The sequence below is a fragment of the Hippocampus bargibanti genome, linkage group LG22 (genome assembly GCF_051943395.1).
Source record: "Hippocampus bargibanti isolate YZ-2025 linkage group LG22, ASM5194339v1, whole genome shotgun sequence".
NCBI lineage: Eukaryota > Metazoa > Chordata > Actinopteri > Syngnathiformes > Syngnathidae > Hippocampus > Hippocampus bargibanti.
Window position 1 is genome coordinate 4822162 of NC_142755.1, and position 14308 is coordinate 4836469.

Here is a 14308-nt window from a genome sequence, read left to right on the forward strand (position 1 = left end):
AAGGTACCTTTTGCATAATTCAGGTGGATCCGTCTCCGTTTTCGCTCCTCGTGTATCCTCTTCTCAAATCTCTCCAATCTCTCCCACTGAGATGCTTCAGCAATTTCACCTTCAGCGGGAAAAGCAACATTTTTACAAGCTCTGATAAAGTGCTGAGATGACTCCTGTCCCTTTGGAAAGGGGTACGCCTGTCCTCTCCACACACACTACAAAATGATTTCATCACCACACGGGTTAATTATTCAGGGATGTCACATTAAGGGTCTAATTGGATAAATGTGATGACTCTTTCATTGTGTTAGCAATCTTGTTACTCAACCAGATATGAACGGATGATGAATTACGGGGAACAGGAGGCCCTAATTAGATTTTTTTTCTTACTTTCTTTTTTTGGGGGGGAGCAGAAGTGCTTTCTCTGTGTTGTTTGCCATTTTGTGTTGCGTAAATGAAGATGCTAAGGTTTATGTTATGATGACCTGAGCTCAAGCGTTTATTGCCATGGGTTGGATAGCATTTTGCATATTTAACACCAATGACGGCGCCGTCACTGGTATTATAATTTGTAATTAAATCAGCCCAAATTATCAATGGGTTTAAAGAAACGGTGCAAATTAAAATATTTTTATTATGGATACAGATATTTATGTAACACATGATCTGTTGGCGAGAGATTAATGTGTTGCAGGCAAACAATTTGTATAATATATTCTTTTTGATTGTAAAGTGTCCTTAGGTGCTTTGAAAGGCGCATGTAAATTAACTATATCTATTAATATTTTTATAATAATAGTTATTCGTGGTTATTAATCGTGATCCCACGAAAAGAGAATCTTGTGAAGTTTGACCCTCGCGGAATGCTTTACTTTCGAATACGGAAGTAGAGCAGCTTTCATGAGTTCCATAGCAACATGTAAGTTTCGTCTTCACGATAAATACAGGTAGAGTATTCGATTAAAAACAAACTTCTCTTAAAGCGGTTTTATAACGTGTCAAGGCATGTTTTATGACACATCTTCTGCCCCCGTTTATATTAAAAGGCAATAATGTGTTGGATGAAAACAAAGTGTGTCACTGTTTTAATATTCATTAACTTATGGCTATCCATCGTTAGCCTTTGCTAACAACGGAAAGCGAAGTTTTTTCATTTTTGACCCTCGCGGAATAATGTACTTTCGAATGCGGAAGTAGAGCAGTTTTCACAAATTTTCGGGCAACATGTAAGTTTCGTCTTCATGATAAATATTTGTGACCAAAAATACTTCTATTACTTGAAGCTGCTTTATAACGTGTTTTATAACTTAAAAAGACGTGTTTTATGACACGTCTACTCCCCTCCGTATCTATAAAAAGGCATTGAGTGGCTAAGCATTGTGAGCAAATCACCGCTTATGCTAATGTTAGCATTCGGCTACTACACAGGAATGCAACATCGTCATAAAAAACGCCAGTAGCACTCTGGCGAGCTAAATATCCTCCTCTTTCCATACTTATGTTCTTTCACAATGGGTAACGCTGCTATATGGTTGTGTGGTAAATATTAAGTTCAGTTAAAATGTGCATAAGGTTCCAAAAATAATATTTAGCTATCTTTCTATATAGCTATCTATCTAAATAATGCGTGTGTATGTATATTTATGTAACTGGTGGTTTCAATATGTTCTCAGGGGTTGACATCTTAGCTAATTATATGGCACAGAAGATTGGTTGGAGCTTCAAACCATCAGTTGCGTTTGAATAGCGCTTTAGTCAGCTATGGCGAGAGATGAAGAAGAAGAGGCACTGACCCCGAGGGTCCCAAGGAGATGAACATGATCACATCGGTGCATTGCCTCGGTTACCTGTCAAGCCTCAACCTCCTGGTGGCTGTGTGCGTGGGTATGTACTTGCGCTGGGAGGTGACAAACGAGCCCATGATCCTGGTCATCTTCATCCTTGGTCTTTTCGTCCTGGGCATCGCAAGCATACTCCACTACTACTTTGGCATGGAGCAAGCTAGCCTAAGCCTGTTCCATCTGTGGTTTGGCTTCCTGCTGGGTCTCCTGTGCTTCCTCAACAGTCCCTCTTTGGATTCTAACGTCAAGGAAGTGGTTGCTAACTATCTCCTCTTGGCTAGCGTAGCCATAAAGGTTGTATGGGCCGCCACTGAGCGAATATGCCGCTCTACCCGCTACGAACCAGTCTTGTTGAAGTCCACCGAGTTCCTGGAGCTGCTCGGTTTTGCCATCGCCAGCACCACAATGCTTCTCAACAAGTCACTTGCCATCGGGGGCCTGGTGGTGGCTCTGGGCGCTCTCATCGTAGACTTGAGAATGAAATCGCTGTTAGCTTTGCCCAATCTGGTCACCTTCGTCCTGATCACCTCGCTGGTGTTTTTCCAATCATTGGATATCGCCGCCAACCCGTTCGCCTTAGGGTGCTATTTGGGTCGATTGCTATGCGAGCCCGTCTTGGACGTGTATTTTAGCAGCCTGGGCGCCACTGAGCGCTGGATGCCCGTGTTGACTTTGGGGAACATGTGGAGGCGACTTTCTCTTCTGCCGTTGAGCCTGCTGGAACTGACCTTCATCGTCCTGGCTGGTTTTAAGGTACAACTACACGGTGCAGGAATGCCTATTTCGAGAAAAATAGGCTTTAGGCCGTTGAATAATAGTTTGTTTCTCACACAGCTCAGCCACTTGGAAATGTGGTACTTGGTGATCCCAGGTTTCTGCTTCTTCGGCCTCTTCTGGTCCATCTGCCACGTGATCCTTCTCATCACGGTTTGGGGCTTCCACAGCAAGTTGAGCGAATGCCAGAGAGCTTGGCGGGCTCAGCGCTCCGACAGCCGCAGCTTGGAGCAAGTCATGGCCTCCAGGGGCATTCGACATTTTTGCCTCATTTCTGAACGGCTGGTGTTCTTCAGCTTGTTGTCCACGGTCACACTGGGAGCGGTTTCCTGGCAGGTAGGAGACTTGGGAGCAAATTAGCAACTTTTAGCACCAATAATAATTTCCCTTTTTTCTCTTGCAGCCTGCTAACGGTCTGTTCCTTGGCGCGCTACTGATCGTGCTCCCTTCGGAGTCATTGGCCCATGGGCTGTTCCACGAACTGGGCGGCTGTCTCGGGGGAACCTGCGTTGGCTACGCTTTGGTCGTCCCCACGACGTACTTCAGGTAGTCATTTTTGTGTTTGCGCGCACTGAAGCATTTTGATAAAGTCAACTATCATCTCAACTCCTTTTTCACTTAACGCAAAAGCAAAACCGCTAATGTTCGGCCCCCCAGCGGTATCATTCTGATGTAGCGGTTAGCCATTAGCCACCGCCTCCCTGAGTTTGCTCTCCGATGGCCTGCCATCTTTTTTTTTTAATAGCCCATTTCATTTTGACGATCCCCTTTTTGGCCTCGAGCGTGGCATCGCGCCCAACGTGACCAAAGAAGCCAGTTGTTGCTCACTAATGTGCCGCGTCTACCTTTCCGCGTTGCACTCGGGTCCTGCCGCCGCCTGCGTCTTCTGTATTCAAGGCTGCACGCTGCCCGCGGTGGGGGACGACCGCGGCATGATGAGAATGCAGTGGTGTGTAATAGGCAGTTTGATGGCTGCGGATCGTGTTGCCACAATGACAAGAGCCCCACGGGGAGATTACAACAACGGGGGGGAGGCGGAAAAACAAAAAATAAACACGGGAGGGTGCGGCGGGAGAGGCTGGGAAGCGAGTGAGGGACAAGTGATAGAAGGGATGGGTTTACAATAATAATAATAAAAAATCATAATAATAATAATAATCATAATAATAATGAGCGGGTGAGCTGGAAGTGTAACACCACTAACTCAAATACAAAATGGTCATCGGCACAGTAACATTCAAATAAAGTAAAACTACTCACCATTTGATGACAATGCTCTGATCTTACCTTGAAATGGGCATCCTGTTTCCGTCATCTCTAAACGCTAGCTAGCTAGTTGTATCCTAGCTTTATGGGGTTCTCCTACCCCAAACGTACCCAATCTTTGACTTTTATAATAATAATAATAATAAACATTTAATTTCTAAGCATCCACAAATGGTACAAAAAGGGGTCAGGAGGATGAATGAGAGCGAGGAGATTGGATTAGCCTTAGTCTCGCAGTGGAGAAATTTACATTTGACAGCAGCAAAGTTATGAAAGGAAAGGAAGAAGTAGAAAAACAAAATACAGGAGCTGCTGTAAAGGCAGCCACTCTCGCGGCGCCATTTTAACGTCAAAATAACACAATAATATGACAAATCAAAGACGCAGTCTGCAACCTCTTATTTGTATGAAGCAGTTCTAGAGGAAAGAGGAAAGGATGTAAGTGTCGTTTTCACCAGTGGATCTGGGACGTCATGGTGAAATGTGCACATTTGCTCCAAACTAAATGTTGAAAGCAAACGCAAAGCTGTAGCATCCATTGACGAAAAGAGATTGTCTCACATCTCCTGTCCCACACACGGTAAATCCGCTTCAATTCCAAGCCGCGGCAGTTCCACATACGCACTCGACCTTACCGCTGCATGTATGTCATGTATTATTACGTACTGCGCAAACTCTCCTTTGAGGGAACATCATGTGTAGTTTGTAGTCATCTTGTTCGCTACGTTGATGACAGCCGCCATCCTATGTCTATTTTGGCGTCCCGCAGAGAACATTACTGGACCCCTTGACATTTTCTTAGCACAGATTGCTCACCCCCTTTGACATCATGTGATAATTATTTTGGGGCCTGTTTATAATGGGATGTACTGAAGGGATAGTTTGGCTCGGTGTACAGACACTCCCCTACTTACGGACATTCAAGTTACAAACACCGGTACATACGACCATATTTGTAGTCACATATGTAGTATTTTCTCCAGTTGTATCGAGAATATATTTTATTAAATATTTATTTTTCAGTCCAAACCAAAACCGGTTTCCATACAAGCCTTAAACATACCTATATAAGTCTTAGACTCGCATCTCCCGTTGCACGTAAATCCGCTTCAATTCCAAGCCGCTGCAGTTCCACATACGCATCGACTGGAGGAGAAACAAAAAAAGTTTTTTTAAGTTATCAACTCCCCCCTTTTCCCCATCCGGCGGTTCAGCGCCGATGGCCAACCCGCCCTTCTGCCCCCCGAGCAGGCCCAGCAGCTCAACCTGCGCTCCACCGGCATGCTGAACAACGTGCAACGGCTCTTCTCGCATCACATGATCCAAACGTTCGGATGCGACTATTCGGCCAGCAACGTCAGCCTGGAGACGTTGCACGCCAAATTGCGCAACTTCCTGGAGTTGCGGACGGCGGATGGGCCGCGCCATGACACCTATTTGATTTTCTACAGTGGGCACACGCGCAAAGATAGCGGAGCTTGGGCGCTAGCTGGTAAGTCGTATTTTCAATTTGGATTTGTATTGTGTTTTGTACAGCCGCCCTCATTTCAAGCTCAGATAACTCCAGACACATATAATTTAGGATTTAACTTTTCGTTTTTTCATGCTTGGGTGCCAATAAAGCGCTGGACTCTCTGGCAATGTTTTTTTTTCCTTCCACAAGGGGACATTTCTTTTTTCTATGTTAGCGCTTTGTTCCTGTTTCAGCTGTTGTTAAAGCGCTATATAAACCAATGTATTGTATTTTGTACATTTGCCCCCATTTCAAGCTCATATAACTCCAGACACATAATTTAGGACTTAACTCTTTTTTTTAACGTTTCTGATGCTGCATTGAATGTTTATGTAGTCATAAAACTCAATAATGGATCCTGGATTTTGAGTGAAAATGACAAAAACCCTGGCACTGCAGTGGACACATTTTTGCACATCGTCTGCAAGTGAAGGAGTTAAAGTTAAAATTTGTCAATAGAATAATTAAATTTTTATGTCAATGCACCCAAATTAGCGTAATGCTAACCTATATAGGAAATTGTCTTACGTCTGGCACTGGAGTGTACACATTTTTCATCTGGCAGTGAATGAGTTAAAAAAGTATTTTGTAAAAAGAAAAATTAATTTTTTTAATCGGAAATGCACCCGAACTAGCTTAATGCTAACCTAATAGGAAAACGTCATTGACATGCTAATGTGAATGCAACCTGGCCCTTTAGTGGAAACATTTTTTTGTCTGGCATTGAATGAGTTAAAGAAATATTTTGTAAATGGAAAAATTACATTTTTATGTCAATGCACCCAAAGTAGCCTACTGCTAATCTGTATAGGAAAACGTCATTGACATGCTAATGTAAATTCACCGTCACGGTACTTAAACCCTGGAAGTAATATTCATGAGGATATTCTTTGTATATTCTTTATCCTCTCTGGAGAGTCACGTTCAAGACAAAGTAGCATGATAATAATAATAATAATAATACATTTAATTTCTAAGCGCCTTTCAAAACTCTCAAGGTCACTTTACAGTCACAGGATCGGATTTTCTGCGGGTGAGCAGCGGCAGCCACATGCGCCAGCGTTCACTCAACCCGGAAGTAACTCAAATAGATAGAACGCTAGCTAGCTAACAGATAGTCAATGGATAGCCAGCTAGAACAACAGTTAGCTAACTAGCTAGATAGCCATGTAACTACTGAATAGCCAGCTAAATAGCTAGCTATCAAGCCAGATAGCTAATAGATAGCACATAGATAGCAAATTGATAGCAAATAGATAGAACAACGTTGGGAAGTAAGTAAAGAAGATGAATAGTTTTCTTTGGATTGAGCTCATGACTTCATTTTTGACTATTATATCGCACCTGACGTGATTCACATCGCACTTTTTGTCGTCACAGGCGGAGAAACTTTTCATCTCGCCCAACTTTTGGAGTTGTGGAAGGATAAAAACGCAGACCACTGCTCACGTCTCATCCTGGTGCTGGACACCGAAAACTCCCTCCCATGGATCAAAGAGGTACGTAAAGTAGACGGGGTCTACGTAGCGGTGCAAACGTCCGAAGCGTCCACCGCCGGGCCCGACCCGGAAGCGGGCGAGGCACCCGTCCTTGGGGATTTCACTTCCGAATGGGTGGAGTTCAACTGCAACCCCAACGGCGACACGCAATGGTGCGAGAAGGGGCGCGGCGCGGCGGCCGTCTACGGCGTTTCTAAACGCTGGAGCGATTACACGTTGCACCTTCCCACGGGCAGCGACGTAGCCAAGCATTGGAAGACCCATTTTCCAAAGGCGACGTATCCCATGGTGCACCTGTCCAACTGGTGCTGTGGGCTTAATCTTTTTTGGTTTTGCGGCGTGTGCCTGCGATGCTTCAGGAGGTGCAAAATGGCGTGGTTCCCGCCCGCCATTTTGGACACAGGGCAGGGCCTTAAATTGGTGCGTTCGTAGGATGCTTGAACTGTTTGAGTACGTTTCTTGCGTTGCGGGCATTATGCAGTCACAACACCCTCAAAAAAAAAAATGTTGGGTCAAAAATAACCCAAATTGGGCTCCCAAAAAAAGGGGGTGACTTGTTTTGTGTTTTTTTTTGTTGTGTGGCCTTGAATAATTCTGAAAAAAATCATAACTTTATATCTTCAGCACTTTTGGGTCAAATGAATAACCCAAAACGTTGGGCTGGGCCCCAATGTGGATTCTTTTTAAGCCAAATGTGTTTCGGGTGATTGTCCGACAAAATGTTGAACAAAAAATGGGATTTCTGTGTTTTTTTTTGTTTGTATTCATGTAACATGATTAACATAATTCAAATATTCCTGATTAATATTCTTTTCCTCATTATTTTACTGACAGTGCCATACGTTTGCCTCTTTTGGGCTACTATTGGGATAGAAATACAGTTTGGTTCGATGATAACCCAGCGTTATACGTCTCATTGGGAATTTCCGGCAATGGGCGTGGCCTATAATGCGCAAAATGTGATGTCATCACTTAGCAGTCCCGAAATTTGGTACTCCATGTGGGCTTTCTGTGAGTGCAGAGGTGGTTTGTTATCAAGTGGAGTACTTTTGCTGTTATGGGACTGAAAAAGACCCCACCACAGGCTAGTATTAAAGAGGACACAAAAGAAAATTACAGTCAAGCAAGAGAAAGAGACACGAAAAAACACGAACGACGTGAGCGTTTGTGTGACTTAGCGTCCCAGTACCAGTATGCTAAATCGACCATTGCTACTTGTGGCTATGGGTGTTTCTGTGTTGACTGAGCAACGGTCTAAGGCAATAGAAGAGGTTGAAAAATTTCTATTCATTTGATTAATGAAAAGTAGCTAGCAGGGGACATTGTGAGTGAGGGTATTATCGCCGAGAAAGCAGGCCAACTTCACTCGGATATCATCAATAGGCAACAGCATCAATGACCATCACAAAGGTAAATAAAACGACTTTATTATATAGTACAGTTTATTTCTTTAATTACAATACAATAGCACATTTATTAATCATAAAATAGGGTATATTTTGTGTAATTTTAAGGCTTTTATAGTAGAAAATTATGTTTCATGGGGACCTGGGAACGGATTATTCTCATTTTTAATGGTTTCTTATGGCAAATAAATGTTTGGCAGACAAACTTTTCAACTTACACATACTTTCTGGCAACCAATTAAGTTCGTAAACTGACGTATCACTGTATAATATATTATAAATTAATTTTTTTACGAAAATCTGACATCTAACATTTGTCTGAAGCCTAGGCGGGGGGGTGCATAGCAATTTTATCCCTTTTAACGCCATTTTCCCTTGTGAGTTTTGCTCCAGTAATTTGCCGCCATTACCGCCAGTCCATTCATTAAAATCGCATACGGCGTACGAAGCCGCCAAAAGGAAGAGACCCGCTTGCGTGCTGATAATTGCTTTTTGATGCCTGTGAATGAACCTGTAGTGAGCTTAGCGTGATAGCTTTTTTTTTTTTTTGTCGGCCATCACGTTCTCACACCAAGCCAAATGTCCTCATAATGGACATAAAAATAAACGCTGAATTCACTTTTTTATTTCTGTGGCTTCTCTCGCCAGAAGGAAGCGATTACTATCTTGTCCCTGCGTTTTGAAGTCGACGTTGATCCCGGGGGGCTCGACAATGAAATGTCGAAGCTATTACCTTAAATCACAAAGGGGAGAGGATGCGAAAGAAAATGGCGCTTTCGCAGGTGGTCGCTGTAAATAGACGAGTCGTCGCTAATCAAAGATCTTGTAAATACACTTTGGATGAGGCGAGAGCGGGCGTTAAAAGTGTAAATGGGGAAAAACTAACAAGACGTTGCGCTCTGCGGCATGCGAGCGCTTGCTAATTAGCGACAGTTGCTAATTAGCGATTCCTGTTGTGTATTTGCATCTGGCGCAGGAAGCCAAATATGGCGGTCGGCTTTGCCGCTGCTTTGAGGTCATTTGGTGGAATTTAAAATAAATCCGTTGTGATTATTTAAAGTATCGCAGTTTCTTCGCCGATTTACGACGAATATTATTTCATCTCACGACGCCTTTGTGTATCTCGCCTTATGCAACGTCGTTGATTTATGTTGAAAAGACGTAAACTAACAGAGAGTTGATATTTCTCATATTGCGGTAGTTTTTGTTTGCGGCGCGACAGTCAAACATCGGTTTTCAAACGTCTCAGTTCGTGACCGATTCGGTGTTCGACCAAAAATGTCGCTTTTGGTTAACAACCGAAAATCAGTTCTCGAACTAACTGAATGTACCTGAATGCACCATTCGTATTGTTCAGTCACACTAAAAATAATACAAAATAAAAGTAGATATTGATGACATTGATTATAATGGGGAATGTTTGGGTTTTTGAGCAAATTTGAACAGTTTTTTGGAATGGAATACGGTTCACATTTTTACACGACAGCCATCGAATCAATCCCTTGTTCTTCCATCACGATTCGGTTCGGGGCCGCCACAAAAATGGACAAAATACGGACTTCAACGGACATTTTAGGACGGCGGGAAAAAAAAATCACTGGCATCGCCACTCTCAAGGACTTACACACTGCAAGAATCAACACAAGGAAAAATCCTACTGGACCCTCTGCATCCTGCTCACCACCTTTTCCAGCGACTCCGATCCATGCGCACCAAATCCAGCAGACAGCTTATTTATTCCCCCTGTCGCCATTACGTCTCTAAATAACCTAAATCTTACTGTCTAGTGCCTCTTTGCAATATTGCACACACCCTGCGGAACAGCATCCTGTTTGATACTTTGGACATTTTCTCACAGTTGTTCCTGAGAGGCACCAATTCGATTAGCCTTTATTATTGTCCTCCATATTTATTTGTCTTTTTTCTATGATGATACTAGTGCTGCGTTCTTTCTTGTGTGTTCTACGGACTTGGCCAATAAAGATGATTCTGAATCTGATTCTGAAAACCCACGTTTTGATTGTATATCGTCTTTTTTATTACAATTTATTTTCCAATCGACAGAGGATGAATCAAATCCCGATTAAGTTAATTAAAACCCCCTGCAGTCGCAGACACAGGCCCCCCCACTATTGCTGGACTGTAATTAATTTGCCTGTTTTGGGCACGTACACCCCCCCCATAAGCCCCCCTCGTGTCAAAACAGCCCATTCCGTTCTTAAAAAACTACTTAATAACCTCCCACTGCGCCCAAATGATCGCATTTCCCTTTCGATACAGCTGCAGGCGAAGTGTTTAGCGTTCCCCTTCGCCGATCGCTAACAGTCTTTCTCGATTCGCCGTCACCTCACTCTCCATCCTTCTTTGCAAACATACGGTCGTCTGGCATGCAGCTTTCGGAAATTTCAAAACCAATCATACGTGCAAATGAAATGAAAATAATGAGTTAGCTTCTCTGTAGCTTCATGCTAACGTGCAATCGGAAACGCTATCTACTGTACACAAGGCTTAAAAATAACGGTGATGTAGTGAGTATAACAATGCTCACTTGATCATATTCTTTATCCTCGCCAAGATTTGCCAATATGACTACTGCGCTGACGAGACAAAAGATGAGATGAATATACAATGCAGTATATCTGAAAAACTATTATCGCTGCATCAGAGGTTATTTGTCAGTAAGAATAACAACGGTGATAGAGTGAATATGACAATACTCACTTTGATGCATTCTTTAACCTCTGCCAAGATGGCTACTGTACCGAAGAGACAAAATATGAGCTGAAACTACATTGCTGTATATCTGGAAAACGAATATTACTGCGTCAGAGGTTGTTTGTCAGTAAAAAATAACGGTGATGGAGTGAATATAACAATGCTCACTTGATCATATTCTTTATCCTCGCCAAGATTTCCCAATATTACTACTGTACTGAAGAGACAAAAGATGAGCTGAATCTACAATGCAATATATCTGGAAAACTGCTATTACTGCGAAAAAGGTTATCAGAAAAATAACAATGGTGATGGAGTGAATAGAAGAATACCCACTTTGATGTATTCTTTATCCTCTGCCAAGATTGGCCAATATTACTACTGTACTGAAGAGACAAAAGATGAGCTGAATGTACAATGCAGTATATCTGAAAAACTATTATTGTTGCATAAGAGGTTGTTGTCAGTCTCATATGAGCCCGGTGATATTTTAATTTTTGGTATTCTCACCAAAATTGACATTCTGATGAGTCCCGCCGGCTCACCTGACATTTTGCGTTAAAAAATAATGCATCCCTGCAGATGTCCATTAGTCGTCGTTTGGGGGGGGGGGGATAGTACATCGCCTATTTGTTGCATCAGTGCATTAGTGGATGGCAGCCCTCGAGGAATCATCCGACTCAGCACTTTTGCCAACGACTGCCCCCCCCCACCCCCCCGCCCAATCTTTTTATTTTCAGTGTACAACAGTACTCGAGTACAAAAAGTAGCTAGCCCGGCCATTTTGTATTTGTTTTGGCCCATATCAATAGTCCGTTGCATTTGTTCATTAATTCTCCTCTCAAGTACATGTTTTAAGAGGCTCCATAAATTCCCAAGCCCTGACTATTGATTAACATTCCGTGTATATCCGCACAAGTGATTAAGTGCTGATGCTTGTGGGGGTGTTGGGAGTGGAGAGGGGGGGTTTCGGCTGCAGGCGCGGGCGCATCACCAGCTCTCAGCCACACAAAATCTCATCTGGATGACTTCATCATCATTTTTTTTTTTTGCCTCGTGACCTTTTGCCTATTTTTTTTTTTACCCCAAACGCCCTTCCCAAAACTGCTCAAATCCCATCCGTGAAAGAATCCCCCGACCCCCCCAAGCCTCCCTTCCCAAGGGCGTTTTTGTGACGAGCGATTCAAGGTTAAGTGGCGCGCACAGAGCAAAAACTCTGCTGGCTGCGATCACATCTCATCGCCCGTACACCCCTCCCTCCGTGTTTTAGCAGGCGATCAATAGCATCCAATATGGGTCTGCTGGAGGCTGTCAGCCAAACTCAATTTTTTTTTTTTTTTTTGCAAGATGTGTGCATTTATTAGATGAACACACATTGATTTCTCTATTAGTTGAAATACTCAGTTTTTTTTTTGTTTTATTTTTCCTTTTTTGGATAGATCTCGATAATAATTTCAAATATTCTTAATTTTCACCCTTTTTGTCCATGTATTTATTTATTTATTGGGTCAATTTCCATCAATTTCAATGGGTTAGGTGTATTTTTTTAATCATTAAATTATTAAATATCTTATTTTCCGGTGTATAAGGCGCACCCAAAAGTGTTGATTTTCTTCAAAAGATGAAACAATTCTTCCTGATGCCCTTAAATGACATCTGAGCATCTCTTTCCCTTTCTAAAATAGATATAAATATTAGTGCCGTACTGAGGAGCTGAGAAGTATTGTATTTATTTTTGTTTTCTAGCGACAAATAATTAAAAAAAAACGTCCAAAACTGCTATTTAATTACAGTATTTTCTAGTGTATAAGGCACACCTAGAAACCTTGATTTTCTTTTTAAAAAATGACCCTGCACCTTATATGCATGTGCGCCTTATATGTGAGGTAATATTTAGCTACAATACAACTAGTACCTTTTTTCATTCATTGAAGGTGCGCCTTATACTCCGGTGCGCCTTATATATGGAAAAAGTTTGAAAATACACCATTCATTGGGGGTGCGCCTTATATATGGAAAAAAGTATATTTGCAAAACTTTCCATTAATTGAAGGTGCACCTTATACTCTGGTGCACCTTATATGTGGAAAAAGTATATTTAGAAACATTTTCATTCATTGAAGGTGCGCCTTATAGTCCAGTGCGCTTTATATATGTAAAATGTTTGGAAATACACCATTCATTGGGGGTGCCTTATACACCGGAAAATACGGTACTATATATTAGAATACTTCCTATGCGACTCCATACCGTTGTTCCTCGTTAAAATGTCATTCATCGTCATTTTAGCACATTCGAAGCTGTTGCGTCTTCCAGGTTAGCGCTGCACAGTTACCATAGCAACAACAGCTATCTAAGCCGGGGTCAGCAAAGGTTCTTACAGACTTTATCCTCACAAATTTCATCTATTTTCTTGTCATTTGACCAAAAAAAAAAAAAAGTCACAATGTCATCATTATGCAACATTTGAATGCGTTTCGTTGTAGTTGACACGGACTGCAGTTCGTTAGTCTTGAAAGGCTCTGGTGAGTTTTGCGCGTGTATCATCGCTACCTAATGAGCTGTGAAACGATCCGCTGGCTTTATTTCTCTCCATGCAGATACAAGCTGCTTGGACATGTTTCATTTCGCATGTGGGCCCGATTATCTGTCACATGGAATCGACCGTCAACGAATACAGCAGTGTGTATGTTATGCTAAAATGGCTGCCAATACCATTGTAACTGTGCCAATTCGGTCTCAGGTTAGCGCCATTTTTTTTTTTTTTTGTTGTTAACTCATTCACTGCCAGTAATGCAAAAATGTGTCTACTCCAATGCCAGGGTTTTTGTCATTATCACTCAAATTCCAGGACCCACTGAATATTGAGTTTTAGAACGACATAAACATTCAATTCAGTGTAAGAAACCTTAGACGCTCTTCTTTCATCAGGGAAAAAATAGAGTTAATTCCTAAGTTGTATGTGTCTGGAGTTATCTGAGCTTGAAATGAGGGCTAATGTCCAAAATACAATGCAATACATACATATTGGTTTATATAGCGCTTTAAAAACAGCTGAAGTCAAAACGTTAACATGGAAAAGGGGGAAATACTGAAGAAACATTGCCAGAGGCCATGGCCAGCGCTTTATCGGCACCCAAGCATAAAAAAAAACCCCAAACAAATTGACGATCAATTCGTGAATGGCAGTGAATGAGTAAAAATAGGCGTGTGATTGGAAAATTGACCCATAGAGCGTCCATTGAGATGTCGCAACTCTTCTCGGCTCTTCAGTACGCCACTAATATTAGTCCTTCTACACAG

General features: G+C 42.2%; 1 protein-coding gene across 1 annotated transcript; it reads left to right on the forward strand.

Moving 5' to 3' along the window:
• Nucleotides 1–1664: 1664 nt before the first annotated feature.
• Nucleotides 1665–10289, forward strand: tmem168a (transmembrane protein 168a). The gene is given in 6 exon segments (XM_088989005.1): nt 1665–1783; nt 1786–2585; nt 2667–2942; nt 3010–3152; nt 5087–5364; nt 6766–10289. Coding segments are annotated over 6 exon segments (2079 nt in total). The 5' UTR covers nt 1665–1752; the 3' UTR covers nt 7317–10289.
• Nucleotides 10290–14308: the final 4019 nt, after the last annotated feature.